Source organism: Stenella coeruleoalba, assembly GCF_951394435.1.
Source record: "Stenella coeruleoalba genome assembly, chromosome: 10".
Classification (NCBI taxonomy): domain Eukaryota; kingdom Metazoa; phylum Chordata; class Mammalia; order Artiodactyla; family Delphinidae; genus Stenella; species Stenella coeruleoalba.
Window position 1 is genome coordinate 68,994,104 of NC_137156.1, and position 17,879 is coordinate 69,011,982.

The window sequence follows — 17,879 nt, forward strand, 5'->3', positions numbered from 1 at the left end:
CCCTCAGCGGATGTGGGCCATGTCGCCAAGGAAGGGTGTCTTCATGCATCCGGTGCAGAGCTGATCCATCCAGAGCGGTGCCTCGTGCTGCAGGGGCGTGCGGCGCGGGTAGAAGGTGAAGTCCACGCGGTAGTTGAGCAGACAGCTGAGGGAGGCCATGTAGAGGTCGGAGAAGCGCACCAGGCGCCGCGAGAAGTAGGTGGGGTTGTGGAAGGTGCGAAAGATGCTCCCGAACTGCGCATTGAACAGGGCCTTGGTGATGCACCTGGGGAGGGAGATGTGGGCACTCATGGGGGTGCTCCTGAGGGGGCTGGGCTGGGGCTCCTGCCCAGGCCCCACCACTCACCTCAGCTCCTGCCGCTCCTTCATCCAGGCGGCCAGCACCTGCCGAGACTCGGCATCCTGGTAGGTCTGGGGGAGACAAGGGGTGCTCTGAGTGTGTGCGGCCAGGCAGCGGCCCCCCACCTCCCTGCAGACGTCCAGCTGCCCCCGCACCTGCATACGCTCCAGGAGCCCCGTGAGTGCCTGCTGCCACGTCAGCGAGTGCATGTACTGCTCCGTGTTGATGATGCGGATCTCTCGCTCCAGCTCAGGGATAATGGCACCTGTGCGCCAGCCGTGACGCAGCATGAGATCCTGGGGGGCAGGGTGCAGGGTAGGCAGGGCTCAGTGCCGGCCAGGAGGTCCCCCTCCCCTCCCCACTGCGACCCATCCCCGCCTCCCGCCCTCACCGCCAGGTCACTGTAGAGGTGGTCTCCGAAGTAGAGCACACGGGGGCCTCGCCATTCCGTCAGACGCAGGAAGTCAAACAGGTTTCCCTGGGAAGAGATTGGGGGTGAGCGGGGAAGACCGGGCTAAGCCCAGTGTGCTGAAGGGGCTCCCCCAGGGTAATTCTCCACCAGTCTTCCCAAATCCCTAATCCCCAGAGGCAGCAAGGCCCCTCTAGCCGGATGCTGGGCTGCCCTTTCCCGTGGCCTCGCTGTCCCCTCCAGGCTCCGGAAGGGGGTCTGCCTGGGGCAGGAAGGTCTCCTATAGGCCTGGCCTGGTGCCCTGGGCCTCCCCTCCCCGTGCCCTCACACCCACCCAAGCTAGGAATTGAGTTCACTCTTTGTGGGAAACAAACTGCAGCAGTGACCCCATGGCCCTGAAGCAAGCAGGCCACCTCAGCCTGAGCCCAGAGGGACCCAGCAGACCAATGGCAGTCCTCACTGTGAGGCCGCCTGCCCCTCCTGCGCCAAAGCTGGAGAGTTGAAAACAGCCAGGCTCAGGCACAGCAGAGGAAGCTGGCAGGGGAGCAGAAACCGGGGCAGGGGCAGCAGCCTCCACAGAGCAGGCACCCACAGCCCAGAAGTGAGAATATACACCCAGCAAAAAGGAGTTACTAGAGGCAGTCTGCGGGTGTGAGAGGCCTGGGGAGGTGACAGCCGTGGGGGAAACAGGTAGCTGTGAAGGGCTTAATGGTTGAAATAAGCTCAAGCAGAGAAGGTGAGGAGCAGGAGGGGAGTACGAGCGGGCGGGGCGCTGAGGACGTGCCAAGACAACGAGAACCACGCACACAATGAAATTTCAGAACACCAGGCATACAGAAGTCTAAAGCCTGCCAGAGAAGAAAAATCAGTGTTCCCCACAAAGACGCGTGACCCTCCTCAGGCTCAGCCAGGATGGCAAGACAACAGGGAGCATCAGCCTCAGAGCCGAGGGGTAAAGCTCGTGCCCAAGGGGGCCACCGACAGTTGGGGGCCAGCAGGGTGGAAGGCCGAGCGGTCGGCAGGGGTGAAGGGCTGGGACCTTGGCACTGGGCGGCCCGAGGCTGCTCCCTGTGCCTGTCACTGGCCCGACTGCTGGCTTCTTCCCTGCCCCCAGCTTCTGGAACCTCCATCTCCAAGAAGCCCAGCTCAGCCAGGATTTCCGCATTCCACCCAGAGCCAAGTGCCTTAATCACCTCCTGCTCACAGCCACCTGACACTTCCCCACCAAGCACAAGGCCCTTCTCACCCTCCTAGCCAGCCAGAAAAGGGGTTTCCTCCGAGGCCTGTGCCAGCACCCCCACCAGCCCAACTCGGGGGCCCCAACCAGGCTCATCTGGCTGCAGCAGAGTGCTCAGCCCGAGGCAAAAGCAGGGCCATTTATTGGGCACTTGGCGAATGCCCCAACAACCTAAGAGCTTTACACCACCACTCAAGTAGAGTATTATACCTCTTTTACAGACGAGGAAAGCACAGCACAGAGAGGCCAAGCAATTGGGCCAGGCCCTGGGAGCCACTTCCTGTGAGGGGACAGAGCCACAACAGAAGGTGTGGTGGCTGGTCAGGGCCCAAGAGGCCATGCGGCAGCCCCGCCACAGCCTGGGGCCGTGGCTGGGCCCTGGGGTCCCTACCAGGTACAATTCCCACCTAGATGGCTCTCACCTGACGATAGATCTTGCCCTTTTCCAGGCGGGTGATACGGTCCCAATGCAGTGAGCCCTTCTCATCAAGTTTTCTGAAAGGCCTAGGGTGGGTTGAAAGGCCTAGGGTGGGGTTAAAGGGCCTGATTTCCAGTCTGTGGCAGGACCACAGGCTGGACACCTCCCACTCTGCAAAGGCCCACCTGCTCACCTGCCCATCAGCAAGGGGGTGCCCCCACCCCAGGCACACAGGGCGGCAAGCAGAGGCCAGTCCCCGCTCCCTGGGCCCATCGCCCCTGCCAGGCCCATACTTGCGCCGGTCGGTGAAGAAGCTGGGCTTGTCTGCCTGGACGATGACCACGTCGAAGAGTTGGCGCCAGTCGGCACCCACCATGTGCCGCATCCCCTTGTCCCTGGTGGGACAGAGTGGGACAGGTGGCAGGTGTCTGAGGGAGGCTCCAGGCCTGCCCATCCCAACTCAGGCCCCTGCCCTGCTCCCTCCTCCCACGGGTTGGGGGACACGGGGGTGCTCACACGAAGCTGAAAGGACTGTTGGTGATGAGGAACAGCTGTTTCCCGTGCGCCACCAGGCGGCTCAGGACGGCGAATGTCTCATCCCCTCGCAGGATGTACTTCTCTAATGGGGGGAGATGGGAGCTTGTGAGGGCCAGCCCTGCACCCTGCCCGGACAGGCCGCAGCAGGGCAACCATCCCCCCTTACCCATGTCCCGCTCGATCCACTGGTACATAAGGCCCTTCACGTGCACATCTCGAATGGCGTCCTGGGGGCAGTGGAGGGACAGTGAGGCCACAGTGGAGCCCAGGAGGACCTGCCCTGCTGTGGCTGGACTTCACCTTCCCTGCCACACTGGGAGGCAGGCCTAGCGCCCTCACCGTCACATCCTTATAGAGGTGTGCTTGGTCAAACTCCAGGCCATGGCCCAGGAAGTGGTCCACCACGCAGGAGAGCAGTGCCATCTCTGGCAGCGAGAAGATGTCCATGAACTGCTTGATGGAAGGACCCTGAGGAAGGACCACTGACTCAGCAAGCCCCAGCTCCGGAGACCCAAGAGCTCCAAATATGTCTTGGGACACTGGTGGAGGGGCACAGCCTGTGGGTCAGGGCTGGCGCACCAGGGTGTGGGCACTGCCTCCCAGGGAGCCAGCACCCACTGTGAGGTCATGGAGCTGGCTGCCCTGGGCAGTGGCAGACGGAGCGAGTACCTTGCCATAGAAGCCACTCATCTGGTACAGTGGGATGTGCTGGGTGCCCCCATATAGGTCGATCACCTCTTCGTCTGGTACAGGCTGAAGGCCCCTGGGTGGATGCAGAGATCACCAGTCCGAAGTGGTCCTGAACCCTGGCCACGGTGTAGGGTGGGGGACCGTGGGGTGATGCAGGACAGTGTGGACCTGGAGCAGCAGGCTGGGGTGCGGTCAGGGCAAGGTTAGCACTGACCTGTAGGCTGTCCCCAGTTGCACATAATGGAAGGCGTCAATCTTCATCAGAAGACTCTGAGGGCACCAAGGGAGTAAGAGGGGCAATGAAGGAGTTTGCCATTAGCTCTGAGCCAGCCTTTGCTAGCCCCCATGCCGAAGCCCCAGTTGGATGGTACCAAGGGTATCATGTGCACGCCAAGAGGAAGCTACAGCTTTGAGGCCAAGGGAGTAGAAAGATAAGCACCGCCCCCGCCCGCATAGGAGACGGGCAGCTAAGGAAGTAGTTCTGATATACATCCAGTCAGGAGGGGCCAGGGAGTCAGTGGTCTAGCCACTCACCTTCTGAATATCATAGTGGAGGCCACGGATGGCAAAGCTGGGGTTGTAGTCATACTTTCGAATCCCCTCCGGGTACTGTCAGGGGAAATCAGGTCAGGCCTGAGCCAGCAGTACTGACAGACCTGCTGGCTGGGCAGCTGCCTCAGGGGATCAATTCAGCCACCCATCCAGGGGCGCCCCATGATCCGGCCTGGGACCCCTACCTGTCTGGCCTCACCTTGTAGTGCTCAATCAGGATGTCACGGGCGGCAGTGAAGATCTCTGGGTGCAGCGTGTCCGCATACTGGGCCAGGGTGTAGTCATAGTCGAAGCCATAGACCTCGACATCACGCAGGCTGATCTCGTTGTTGGCATAGATGGCCGCTGGGTTCAGGAGACTGCAGACCTCAGGAGGCAGGAGGTCTAGAGGAAGGAGGTATAAGTATAATGAGGATGATCAGGAAACACCCTAAAATGGTACTCTTAGCTCAATGCAGCATTAGGTCAAACTGAGGCTCAGAGAAAAGTCACTCGCCCAGGGTCACATGGGTGGGGTAAGGACCCTATGGGTCCTGGATTATACCACCGCCTGCAGCCTACCAGTTGCTCTAAGCCATGCCTCCTCCAGACTCTCATAAGCCCCATGGGACACCTGGCTATGCTCTGACACTTTCCACCTTGCCTGAAGCTGGGGTTGGGACTTAGGAACATTATCAAGGTGAGGGGTACTGGGTAGCTCCGCTGCTACTCAGGGCCCCAGCTCTGTGCACCTGCCACAGGTCTCACAGTGAGGCCCCTCTAATCGGATTTCAGCTGCCCACCAGTCCACGTAATGACATTCACTGCCCCTGGGACCAAGCAGGACCCTGTGGGGCTCCTGGGTACAGAAGCCTTTCTGTCCCCCATTTCTGTCCCCCACTCCAGCCTTCATGACCTTCCCTGGGTTCCAAAGGGCAGATTTGAACAGCTGCTAGTAGGGAAGGGAAAGGATGGGGAGACAAGGGAGGAGCAGCCAAGAAACAACCTGAGGCAAGATTTGAGGAACCAGAGAAGCTCATCAAGATTAGACCAGGGCTTCCCTGGTGGCACAGTGGTTAAGAATTCGCCTGCCGATGCAGGGGACATGGATTCATGCCCTGGTCCGGGAAGATCCCACATGCCGCGGAGCAGCTGGGCCCGTGAGCCATGGCTGCTGGGCCTGCGCGTCCGGAGCCTGTGCTCCGCAATGGGAGAGGCCACAACAGTGAGAGGCCCACGTACCGCAAAAAAAAAAAAACCTGCCTCTTGGGACTTCCCTGGTGGTGCAGTGGTTAAGAATCCACCCGCCAATGCAGGAGACACGACTTCGATCCCTGGTCTGGGAAGATCCCACATGCCACGGAGCAACTAAGCCCATGCACCACAACTACTGAAGCCTGCGTGCCTGGAGCCCTTGCTCCACAAGAGAAGCCACCACAATGAGAAGCCCAGCGCACTGCAACAAAGAGTAGCCCCCCTGCTCACCACGACTAGAGAAAGCCCGCGCACAGTAACGAAGACCCAACGCAGCCAAAAAAAAAAAAAAGAATCTGCCTGCCAATGCAGGGGATACGGGTTTGAGCCCTGGTCCGGGAAGATCCCACATGCCATGGAGCAACTAAGCCCGTGCGCCACAACTACTGAAGCCCACGTGCCTAGAGCCTGTGCTCCACAACAAGAGAAGCCACTGCAATGAGAAGCCTGCGCACCACAACGAAGAGTAGCCCCAGCTCGAGGCAACTAAAGAAAGCCCACGCGCAGCAATGAAGACCCAGTGCAGCCCTAAATAAATAAATTAAAAAAAGAAAAAAAAAAAGATTAGGAGACCACAAGATTAAAGGAGTGCAGACCCTGCACACACCCTAATCTTATCAGCAACCCCACCCTTGAACGACCGCTATAAAAACTCCTCACCAATTCCTCCCTGGTTGGCAGATAGTTTTTTGGCGCAGAAGCCTGTCCCCCTTTGCCTGCGAAAGCAATAAAGCTATTCTCTTCTACTTCACCCAAAACTCTGTCTCCAAGATTCGATTTGGCACCCAACATGGGGCTGACTCGTGGGCAGTCCTGGGGCGGGTGCGGGGCGGGGGGGGGTGGTTCCCTGGCTTGATTGGATGCTCCAAGATTTTCTCCATGCCAGCCTCATTCAAGAGTGGAGGGCTGAAGAATTCCTTTAGAGACCAGATCACCTGGGACCCTTGTCTGGGAAGGCTGAGCCCCAGTCATACCCCATCGGCCATCCTGGCAGCTGGAACTCCGAGGCGGGACGAGACAGTGGAAGAGTGGTCCTGCTAGGGACCACCCTAGTAGCTGCCCAGCTGCCGAGGTCATCTTCGCCTTGAGGATGTTCCTCTCTTCCTCCTGCCTGGACCACCCTGGACTTCCTACTCCAAGGAATTATTTTGGGGAAGCATAAAAGTAGCATTTGGGATGTCACAACACCTCGGCTAGCATTTGGGGAAGTCCCCCAGCGTGTACTCTGTGGCCACTTTGACCCTGTCCGTTTGGAGGAACCTTGGTTCCCATTTGGGGGATTCTCCATTCCAGGAAATCCCATTTGAGAGGTGTGCCACTTGGGCAGAGATCACGGGCTAAGTGGGACTTGGAAGCCCATTTCGTTTTGGTTTCTGTTTGGGTTTTTGGTTTCTTTGGTTTGAGGCTTCTGTTGCTGGCTAGGATTTTGGTTTGTTCTTGGTCTGAGCCTGAGTGTTCTTTCAATCAAACATGGGAAGTGCTTCTTCTTCGAGTCCATCTGATAGTCCCCTGGGGAAAATTCTGGCAGACTGGTCAACCTATAGCTATCAACCTATGGCTAAAAAGAATGAGATTCTATTGTAATTCTGTTTGGCCAATGTACATTCTTAAAAGTAAGGAGAAGTGGCCTTTGTGTGGTAGCCTAAATTATTATTCTATTCTTCAGCTAGAATCCTTTTGTCACAGGAATGGAAAGGCTGGGAATTCTCTCCACTCCATCTGGGCTAGCCACTCTGGGCTCTCCAAGAGCCAACTCTGGGTTTGTTCTTTTTCAAGAACTGAGCCAATCTGTTTGGAAACCTTTGTCTGGGAGTGGAAGCAGAATTTTTAAACTACACCTCCTCTAATTATCTGTGTGGCCATAGCTTATCTGTCGTCTGTGCTTTTATGTGTATTGTTTTGGGGTGAGCCACTCTGGCTTGCGCAGGGTGGGAAAATTCTACCTGCTCATTGTGGGCCACTTTGAATTCTCTGTCCGGGAGTGGAAATGGAATCTTTGGGCTACGCCTTGTCTGATCTTTTGTTTGTGGGACCATGTTTGTTGTTTGTATGTGTGTGTGTGTCAGTACTTGCACTGACTGGTTGAGACATCTTTTGTGAATAACAGAGCTCACGTGTGACAACATCAGTGTATCCTTCCCTATTGCGTGGGGCTTTGCCTGTGGAGGAATGTTGGTTGGGATTTTCCCTTTTGGACTAGCCTTGTTATAGGTGACCAGAGCTCTGTTCAATCTCTGTACACCCTCTAGGGTATTTTTACAAAACTAGGAGCTCTTCAGCTATGCTCCCATGAAAAGGAATTGGTATTTCTTTCCCCCTGTGCCTAGGTCCTCAGGAACACATGTTATCTAGACCATCTCTAGTTCCTGAGACTGAAGAAAAAGGGCAGGGGAAAGAAGGCCTTATTAAACTCAAGTGGAAAAACTGTGAGATCTCTGGTTCTGTCTTTATGTAGGAGCTAACTTGTAAATGAGCTCTGTTTAATTGACTTAAAAGTAAGAGCTTACAAGTTAAATCTAAATGTCTAAAAAATTGGCCAATATAAATTTTGGACCACACGATCTGGGAAATACTCAGTACTGAATTGATATCTGTTACTGAAGGTAGTTTAAGCTTGTTGGTTTAATTAATATAGACATGTATTTAGAATCATCAGTGTTAAGTAAAGCAAACGAGGTTAAGAGTTTTTAGGTAAACTCTTTATGAATAAGTATTTTAGGAATGTCTACTTAAGAATAACCTCTCCAGATGCTTGGTAACTTAAAATTGTAGAGTTGTGCTAAATTAAGTTAAATGATGGAAGTTTATTGAATAGGTAGGCCATTTCCAAGTAAAATAAGATACTGAAACATTAATTACTGAATACTGGCTTCCCTTTGCAGAGAGACTAAAGGTATGTAGGAACTAAAGGTATTTGGTGCCACCCTGTGATTCTTTATAAGAAAGCACATGTCTGGGACTTCCCTGGTGGTCCAGTGGTTAAGAGTCTACCTTCCAATGCAGGAGATGTGGGTTTGATCCCTGGTCGGGGAACTAAGATCCCACATGCTGTGGGGCAACCAACTAAGCCCACACGCTCTGGAGCCCGCATGCCACAACTAGAGAGAAGCCCCGCACGCCGCAAAAAAGAGCACGCATGCCACAACTAAGACCCGACGCAGCCATAAATAAATGAATGAAGAATATTAAAAAAAAAAGAAAGCACATGTCTTTAGAAATTATTGGTATTTATGTTTATAAATCTACAGAGTGCTGAAGACAATTCACGGTTGCTTAAGGAAAGTAGGTTTGAACAAAAGATGGTATGAGGAATGGCACTGCATTTTCCTAAGGAAAAAAAAAAGTGATTTTTGCCCTAGAGCTGGTTGATTTTGAATGGAAAAGGGGCAAAATGTTTACAGAAAGTTGTAGAAGGTCTGCAGAAAAGGAAAAGGAAATTTAGTTGGGTAAATGAATTTTGTTGGGAGTGGGCTGGGACAAGACTGGATTTGGTTTCTTCCTCTAAAGTTTTCTTGAAATACTGCTTTTGATAGCAGCTTGTGAGTTCCTTTGCCTTTAAGTGATCTGTATTCACCTTTAAAATCTTTTCACTTTGGTTAAGTAAATAGCATTGTTTGGCAGTTTCTAAAAGTTCTTTTGACCTCCAGCTAACTTTGAGATGCTTCAGAGGGCCCCTGAGGCATTTCAGAGAGAAACATTTAATTAAGATTTGGTACGTTAAATCAAATGTAATCAGTTGTAATTCTGGTTATTGTAACCAAGTTTCTTTATCGATTACATTGTAATCAGATGTTTAACTGCATCCTTTAAGTCCTTCTGTCATTTATAGACAGTTATTGTACTCTGATGCTTTTGCAGAAGTGCTTCATCTTCAAGATTTATGCGAAGGACCTTCAGACAAATACAGGTCTCTCATAAATGTCATATCATACCACTGAGCTGGGTCTACTGCTTAAAGCACATGTACAATGCTCGTGTGACAATTGGGTATAAATGATAAAATGTATGTCCTATAAAATGTTTCCTCACTAACATACCTCTGAGCTTGTTCACGATACCTGATTAACTAGGCAAATATAAAAGAGGCCTAGCATGGAGGGACATGATCTACAACCAGGTCAAACAGCTGTATCACCCCGGCATTGAGGGACAGCTATTTTGATTATCAATGCTTTCTATTGAAAGATTTGCAATCAGAGGGAAAATGATGAAAAAAATCTGCATGTATTGAGGTGTGGGGAAGTCACTGGCTTATACATGGTTTAACTTTAAAAAAAGGCCTGTTTTGTGGCCTTTCAGACACGCATTGTACATCTGCTTTGACACTGAGGAGGGGAGTGCATTTGAAAGTCAAAATGGAGTAACTATGGTAAAACGAACTGACCTTTGTGTATGTGATTTCGGACATATTTCTGTATTGTTGCAAACTTGAATTTTCTGAGCTACATCAGACTTGGGATGCCACAAGGATTTAAAAATTCCCCCACCCTCTTCAACGAGATTTTGGCTAAAGATTTACAAGGATTGCACGTGGATCAAGGTTGAGTAGAGGCCTTCCCAGCCAGAACAGAAAAAGTATTAGAAGTGACAAAAGCTCTTCTTAAGGACATTATTCCTAGGTACAGCCTTCCCTCTACTATTCAGAGTGACCATGGATCTGCTTTCATAGCAGAAATAACACAAACAGTAAATAAAGCTTTAGGTATATAATGGAAACTTCGCTCAGCATGGAGACACCGATCTATGAGAAAGGCTAAGAAGATGAATCACACCATGAAGAACTTTTGCTAAGCTATGCCAGGAAACTCATCTAAAATAGAACAAGGGCTTGCCAATTGCTCTCCTCCATATGTGGGTGGCCCCTAGAAGCAGGCGAGGGTTGAGCCCTTAAGAAATTATATACAGGCGACCATTCTTGGCTCCTAAGAGTAAAGAAAGAAAAACCGTTCATGGTTCTGGGAAAGTTGGACAGCTGCATGTAAATCAATGAAGTTAGAACACACCCTCATACCATGCACAAAAATAAACTAAAAATGGTTTAAAGACTGAAACGTAAGACATGACACCATAAAACTCCTAGAAGAGCACAGGCAAAACATTCTCTGACATAAATCGTACCAATGTTTTCTTGGGTCAGTCTCCCAAAACAAAAATAAACAATGGAACCTAATGAAACTTACAAGCTTTTGCACAGCAAAGGAAACCACTCAAAAAATGAAAAGACAACCTACGTATGGAATGGGAGAAAATATTTGCAAATGATGAGACAGACAAGAGTTAATCTCCAAAATATACTAACAGCTCATACAACTCAACAACGAAAAAACAAACAACCCAGGGAATTCCCTGGAGGTCCAGTGGTTAGGACTGTGTACGTTCACTGCTGAGGGTGCGGGTTTCATCCCTGGTTGAGGAACTAAGATCCTGCAAGCTGCACAGTGCGGCCAAAAAAACAAACAACAACAAAAAAAAAAACAAAAAAAAAAAGAAATAAAAACACCAATCAAAAAACAGGCAGAAGACCATAATAGACATTTCTCCAAAGAAAACATTTAGATGGCCAGTAGGCATGTGAAAAGATGCTCAACATCACTAATTATTAGAGAAATGCAAATCAAAACTACAATGAGGTACCACTTCATACCAGTCAGAATCCCCATCATTAAAAAGTCTACAAATAACAAATGCTGGAGAGGGTGTGGAAAAAAGGGAATTCCACTCTTGGTGGGAATACAAGTTGGTGCAGCCACTATGGAAAACAGTGTGGAGGTTCCTCAGAAAACTAAAAATAGAACTACCATATGATCCAGGAATCCTGATCCTGGGCATATACCCAGACAAAACTATAATTCAAAAAGATACATGCACCCTATGTTCACAGCAGGACTATTCACAATAGCCAAGACATGGAAACAACCTAAATGTTCAACAGATGAATGGATAAAGAAGATGTGGTACACATAAAAAATGGAATACTACTCAGCCATAAAAAGAATGAAATAATGCCATTTGCAGCAAGCATGGATGCAACGAGAGATTATCATACTAAGTGAACTAAGTCCGAAAGACAAATACCATATATCTCACTTACATGTGGAATCTAAAATAGGGCACAAATGAACCTATCTACAAAACAAACAGATTCACAGACATAGAGAACAGACTTTTGGTTGCCAGGGGAGAGGTGGGGAGGTGGGGAGGCAGAGGGATGGACTAGGAGTTGGGGGTTACTGGATGCAACTGTTACATTTAGAATGGATGAACAGGGACTTCCCTAGCAGTCCAGTGGTTAAGACTTTGCCTTTCAATGCAGAGGGTGTGGGTTTGATCCCTGGTCATGGCCAAAAACCAAAACATAAAACAGAAGCAATACTGTAACAAATTCAATAAAGACTTAAAAAAAAAATGGTCCATTTAAAAAAAAAATCTTAAAAAAACAAAAAGAATGGATAAACAACAAGGTCCTACTGTATAGCACAAGGAACTATAGTCAATCTCCTGGGATAAACCATAATGGAAAGACTATAAAAAAATAATGTAGGGCTTCCCCGGTGGCACCGTGGTTAAGAATCCGCCTGCCAATGCAGGGGACACAGGTTCGAGCCCTGGTCTGGAAAGATCCCACGTGCCACGGAGCAACTAAGCCCGTGCACCACAACTACTGAGCCTGTGCTCTAGAGCCCATGAGCCACAACTACTGAAGCCCACACGCCTAGAGCCCATGCTCCGCAACAAGAGAAGCCACCACAATGAGAAGCCTGCATGCCACAACAAAGAGTAGCCCCTGCTCGCTGCAACTAGAGAAAGACCGCGCACAGCAGCGAAGACCCAATGCAGCCTAAAAAAAAAAAAAAGTATATATGTGTATAACTGAGTCACTTTTATATAACAGAAATTAGCACATGGTAAATCAACTATACTTCAAATAAATAAGTTAAGCAGTATGTACAACAGACTGGTCAATTGTTAACCGCTAAGCATGAGTTTGTGTCTCACAGGTCTCCCCCTCGCCTGGAAGCTCCCTTTCATCCCTTCAAAGCAGGAGACAGGGTGCTGCTGAAAGTGTGGAAAGAACAAGAACCTGAGCAGCAGCTTGAAGAGAAATGGAAGGGAGCCTATGATGTTCTTACCACTCATACCTCTCTGAAACTGGATGGAGTAAAACCATGGGTACATCACACTAGAGTAAGATGATCACCAGAGACTGACCAGCCACACCTGCCTACAGCCAGCGAACAAGACTCCTAAGAAGTGGACATCTCACTCTTTGGGAAACCTTAAGTATTTGTTCCGACAAGTGTAATGAAGTTTTGTTTTCTTATTCTTTCTCATACCTTTTACTTTTCCCCACAAAACTATAGATTCATATGCTGATTCTCTTGATAATTCATAACTGCTGGATATGTGGTGAGCTTCCTATTTCCGAGTCTTCAGGGTTTGACTTGGTGAGTTTTCCCCCTTACAGGGAATTGTTTGGAAACAACTGGCTACAACAGCCCAGTTCCAGACTGGGTTTCCGATTTATTCTCCTGAATTTCTAAGGAAGTGAGATCTACACCATCTACTAAAGATCCAGTTGTCACTCGTTTTACCTTTAACTTGGGTCTGTTGCACCAAAATGGCAGACTAAGGGATTGAGATCTTAATCATACAGGACTCCTCGGATCCAGGACTAGGAATTCAAGTATTTCTAATATCCTTTCTTTCTGTTTCTTTAATAAATTTATTTATTTATTTTTGGCTGTGTTGGGTCTTCGTTGCAGTGTGCAGGCGTTCTCTCCTTGCAGCGAGTGGGGTCTACTCTTCATTGCAATGCACAGGCTTCTCATTGTGGTGGCTTCTCTTGTTGCGGAGCACAGGCTCTAGAGCTCAGGCTCAGTAGTTGTGGCGCACGGGCTTAGTTGCTCCGTGGCATGTGGGATCTTCCCAGGCCAGGGCTTGAACCTGTGTCCCCGGCATTGGCAGGCGGATTCTTAACCACTGCACCACCAGGGAAGCCCTCTAATATTTCTAATTCGGTATCTATGCCCCGTTTCAGCAGGAAGTAAGATTTGGGGAAAGATAAAATTGAAGCAGGGATTAAAACCGAGTCCCTCTGCCAAGTTTATGATTAACATTTCTATCCAAAACAATTATTCCTTATCTTGTCCAACATCTGTTCTCCTCAAGACTGAGGAGTATCAAAGAAAAGGGGGGAGTGAAACCAAGCAAGACCCTGTGGGGCTCCTGGGCACAGAAGCCTTTCTGTCCCTCATTTCTTGTTTGTAGGGAACAGACTCCAGCCTCCATGACCTTCCCTGGGTTCCAAAGGGCAGATTTGAACAGCTGTTAGTCGAGAAGGGAAAGGATGGGGAGACAACGGAGCAACAGCCGAGAAACCACCTGAGACAAGATCTGAGGAACCAGAGAAGCTCATCAAGATTAGGAGACCACCTGAGATGAGATTAAAGGAGTGCAGACCCTGCTCACACCCTAATCTTCTCAACAACCCCACCCTTGCACCATTGCTAGAAAAACTTACCAACTCCTCCTGGGTTGGGAGATAGTGTTTTGGGGCAGGAGCCTGCTGCGTCCCCCTTTGCCTGGCAAAGCAGGAAAGCTATTCTCTTCTACTTCACCTAAAACTCTGTCTCCGAGACTTGATTCAGCACTGGTGTACAGAGGCCGAGTTTTCAGCATCACCTCTAGGCAGGGAACATTGCTAATTATGACAGGTGGGACATGTGGTAGGTTCTGGGTCATTACCCAGGCTGCTCTCCTCTGAGGATACAGTCATAGCCACCCCAATCCCCTGGCTGCTCCCTAGGGGGCTGAGGGTTCCCAGGCTTATCTGCCTTTGTTTCCCCATCTGTGCAGTGGGGGAGGTGGACGGGGAAAGGGCACGGGCTTTGAGGTCAGAGAGAGCAGACCGAGCCCTCCCTCACATGGCTATGACCTCAGGAAAATTACCACACCTTACCTTTTGGGGCTCAGTTTCCTTGTCTCTAAAGGAGGAATAAAAATTGTACCAACCTACAAAATTAAAAAGAAGGTCATACAGAACGTGCTCTGGGCAGCATTCCCACCTGGACCCGTGGCAAATGTAGGATTAAATGGGCAATGCACCTCTGGAGCCCACATTTCCCTGTCCCCAGTTTCCCTCAAAGAAACGGGTTGCAGGGAATCAGAGGGGAGCAGGCAGGACTAGGTGCACACACAGCACACTGCCTTGCAGGGGCTCCAGGTGGCCCCGTTCCTGAGACCTCTAGCCTGTGGCTGAGGCCCAAAGAGCCCAAGCCTCCAGTGAATTAATTTTTGTCTCAGACACAAGTTGTGATCTTGAAGCAGAAGCCCTTGGCCATGGAGCAGACATTTGCCTCAGAGGTCCCTTTGGAACACAGGCTCCACACCCATCCCCTTTCCTTTGGAGACAAGTACAGAATGTGGGTGGGGGAACAGGTGTGGCTGGTTCCTCTGGTGGCCCTTAGGCCTGGAAGAGCAGCTGCTTCAGATTCGTGGGTGCAGATGGAACACTCCTCACCTGGGTGCACATGAGACACAGCTGACATCAGCTCTCTTATGCAGCTGCTTCTGAGATGTCCCTTCCCACGGTCCTGAGTTCCTGGGTGCCATCTGTGACTCTCAGCACAAAGCCCAGTAGTTCCCCAGGAGGGCAGGCGTCTGCTTGGCTGTGCAGCCCCTTCCTGGCACTGAGTTCTGGCCAAATCCAGGCTTTCGCCTCTGCCCTTGAGGATATTCCGAGGGATGGACAACCCTCCCAGGAACAAAGCAGGATGGGGAAGCAGCCCACAGGCCTGGCCTCCTGACCCAGCTTCTAGACTGAGAAAACCATAGCTCTGGGGGCCAGAAGGCCCCAGTTTCTTCCATAGGGCTGTGGTGGTGCATGGGGCCAGGTGAGGAGATATGCCCCCCACCTGCACCAGCCTCCCAAATTCACTGGTCTCACTGTCCAGCCCCCACCTTCCAGGCCAACTCCTCTCAATGGCAGCCAGGAGACTTGTGGGTGCCATCCTCCCAGCTGCTGCAGGTGCCTTAGAGCTCACTCCAATCCCATGAGGTGATCACATTTATTCCTCCATCATCCAGAGGAAGAAACTGGAGTGCAGGGAGGTAAAGTCACTTGCTCCAAACCATCTAGCAACAGGCCATGGAACTGACATTTGAATTCAGGTCACCCTAACTGCCTCAATCACTTTGTCCCTCCGCCTAGCCTTCCAGTGTCACCACAATGAGGCTGGGGGGGAGGGGCTGGCCTGGGGCCTGGCTCCCCAGCAAAGTTTTGCCCACAGGCATCAGCATGTCTCAATGTCCAGAATCTCCCCCAAGGAAACCCAGCCAGAAGGGGATAGTTAGGACCCAGGGGTGCAAGGCTGGTCCATCCCGGCACTCACTATGGCATCTTGGAAATGACCTTGCCCTTATCACATCAAGAGGAGCTTGGGGGGGGGGTCTCTGTGAAGATCTGAAAATCCAAGTGGGCCCTGAGTGATAAAGCCCACTAGACTTCCCTATGTCTCTCCCCCACACCTACAATGCAGGCTTCTCAGGCTGCTCTACTGAGGGTCTTCTCGAGGCCCAGAGCAAAGACAGGTCCTTAAACGGCACCCCATGTATGCCCAGTCCACTGGGTGGTGGGGGGAGGCAGGGATGGTCCTGATAGAGGCCCAAGGGCTTCAAAATCACCAGTCCTCAGGGCTTATTCTGCCTTCAGCTCCTCAAAATGTGAGTCCTGTCCACCCATACTACTCCCAGGTCTCTACACAGCTGGAGTGGAAGCCCTCGTTCAGGCAGTTGGAATCTTCCAGACAGGACCACTTTGTCTTATAAGATGGCAAAAGCTATATCACTCCCAGAGGGGCTCCTCCTGAAGTTGCCCCATCCATTCCTGGACTCTTTCCGAGTCAGCACCACAACCCTGTGACAGAGGCCCCAGGACTGTGTTTTCCGATGTAAGACACTGAGGGTCCGAGAGGAAGAGGCTTGCTGAGCGCCACCCAGCTGGTCAGTGATAGGGCCAAGCCCCAACCACATCTGTCTGCTAAAGAGGCAGGGCCCCAGAGACCAGAACAAATATCCAGCCCTCTGGCCTCACCAGGGTGCTCTGGGGCCTCATCTGCCAGTTTTGCAGAGGGAGAGAAGATAGAGGAGTAAGTGCCCTGGCCAAGGAAGCAGCAACCCTTCTGGATTCCAGGGGACTTGGGCGACTTGGTGTCGTTTCTCCAAACAACGCCTTCCCCTCCTGAGCTGAGAGCGCGAGACTCCAGGGCGGAATCTAGAGGCGTCCGAAGAGTCTAGTCGGCATCTTTTGAGTCAGGAATCTCTAGGAGCCCGCTTCGGCCAGCGCCGCCGGCTGGCTGGCTTTGTCCCCAGTACTCCCGCCCCAACTAAAGGCCCCGAAGAGAACAAGGGGTTGGGGGCGTTTCCGCTTCGGCCTCCCAACAGGCGGGACCCTGAGGAAAGACGGCGGGGCCCGCCTTCCGGCGGCCGCTACAGGAACCCCGAGCTCCTGAATACTGAGCGGAGGAACAAACCGCGCACCCGCCCGCCTCCGGGAGTCCCCAGAAGCCCCCAGGACCCTCCGCCGGAGTCCCTCCCGAAGGGTTGCCCGGCCTTAGGGCTCTGGGGGCCTGGCGAGCCCCACCACGGCGCTCCCCCCGAGGAGCGGCGCCCGGGACGACTCGGGAGCGGTACCCTGGAACTCGGTCCGTCGGTCCGTCGGCCAGGCTCGCGTGTGCCGCCGAGAGGGCTACACGCCCGGCGCTCCTCCCGCTCGGGCTCACCTACCGTGCACCAGTCTCCGCATGTCCTGGTATCGAGCCCACAGGTGTGCGCTGGGCTCGGCGCCGCCGGCGGGCGCCGAGCGCGGGGCGCCGGGGCAGTGGGCGCCGGGACCCGGAGGGCCGCAACCAGGACAGGAGGGCGAGGACGAGGCGGCTCGCGGCCCGCCGTGGTCTCGGCGCGGCAGGCAGCGCCGAGCGGCCGCCCGCAGCCCCACACCCGCCATGCCCGCTGCGCGCCGCCCGCGCTGCCCTCAGCCCTCCAGCCCGTCCGCCGCCCTCCTACTGCGCGCCCGCCACCGTGGCCGCGTGCTCCTCACAGCGGCCGGCCAATGGGCGCGGCGCGCGGAGCCCGACCGCCAATGGGAGCGTCCCTATGTCCGGGGGGCGGGAGGTCCCGGACGGGGCGGGGCGGGCTCCCCGACCCCCTCCTCCAGTCTCCGGAGCGGCCCAGGAGGACTCTGCGCCCCTTCGGAATCTACGGTGGCGATGGCGGCTCCTTCTTTCCTCCCCTAGGGAGGCAGGCGGGCCTAAGAAAGGCCGTCCCCGCGAGGCTCCGGACGGCCAGGGCTCGGAGGGGAAAGGGCCAGAGCGCGGCGGGTCCACCCCGGCCCCCCGGCCCTGTCTCCCCCTCTGCTCCCGGGGCCTCCCGCCCCTTCCCCCACCTCCTGTCCTTCTGACCTCAG

At 52.6% G+C, this 17,879-nt stretch overlaps 1 protein-coding gene across 2 annotated transcripts; it reads right to left on the reverse strand.

The window, feature by feature from the left end:
• Positions 1-3: 3 nt before the first annotated feature.
• NT5DC2 (5'-nucleotidase domain containing 2) lies at positions 4-17,879 on the reverse strand (the record flags this gene model as incomplete). 2 transcript variants are annotated; one of them, XM_079934982.1, is made up of 15 exons in its annotated part: positions 17,201-17,879; positions 4,383-4,567; positions 4,166-4,240; positions 3,846-3,901; positions 3,611-3,704; positions 3,281-3,409; positions 3,108-3,168; positions 2,921-3,023; positions 2,598-2,799; positions 2,409-2,509; positions 2,197-2,266; positions 732-818; positions 496-636; positions 347-411; positions 4-265 (listed from the first exon to the last, which is right to left on the reverse strand). In XM_079934982.1, exons 1-15 carry the CDS (start codon positions 17,418-17,420, stop codon positions 4-6), a joined length of 1,851 nt encoding a protein of 616 aa, XP_079791108.1. In that variant the 5' UTR covers positions 17,421-17,879. The 2 variants fall into 2 exon arrangements, with proteins under 2 accessions (XP_079791108.1, XP_079791109.1); XM_079934983.1 differs by lacking the exon at positions 2,197-2,266 and having other exon boundaries at positions 2,409-2,490; positions 2,698-2,799.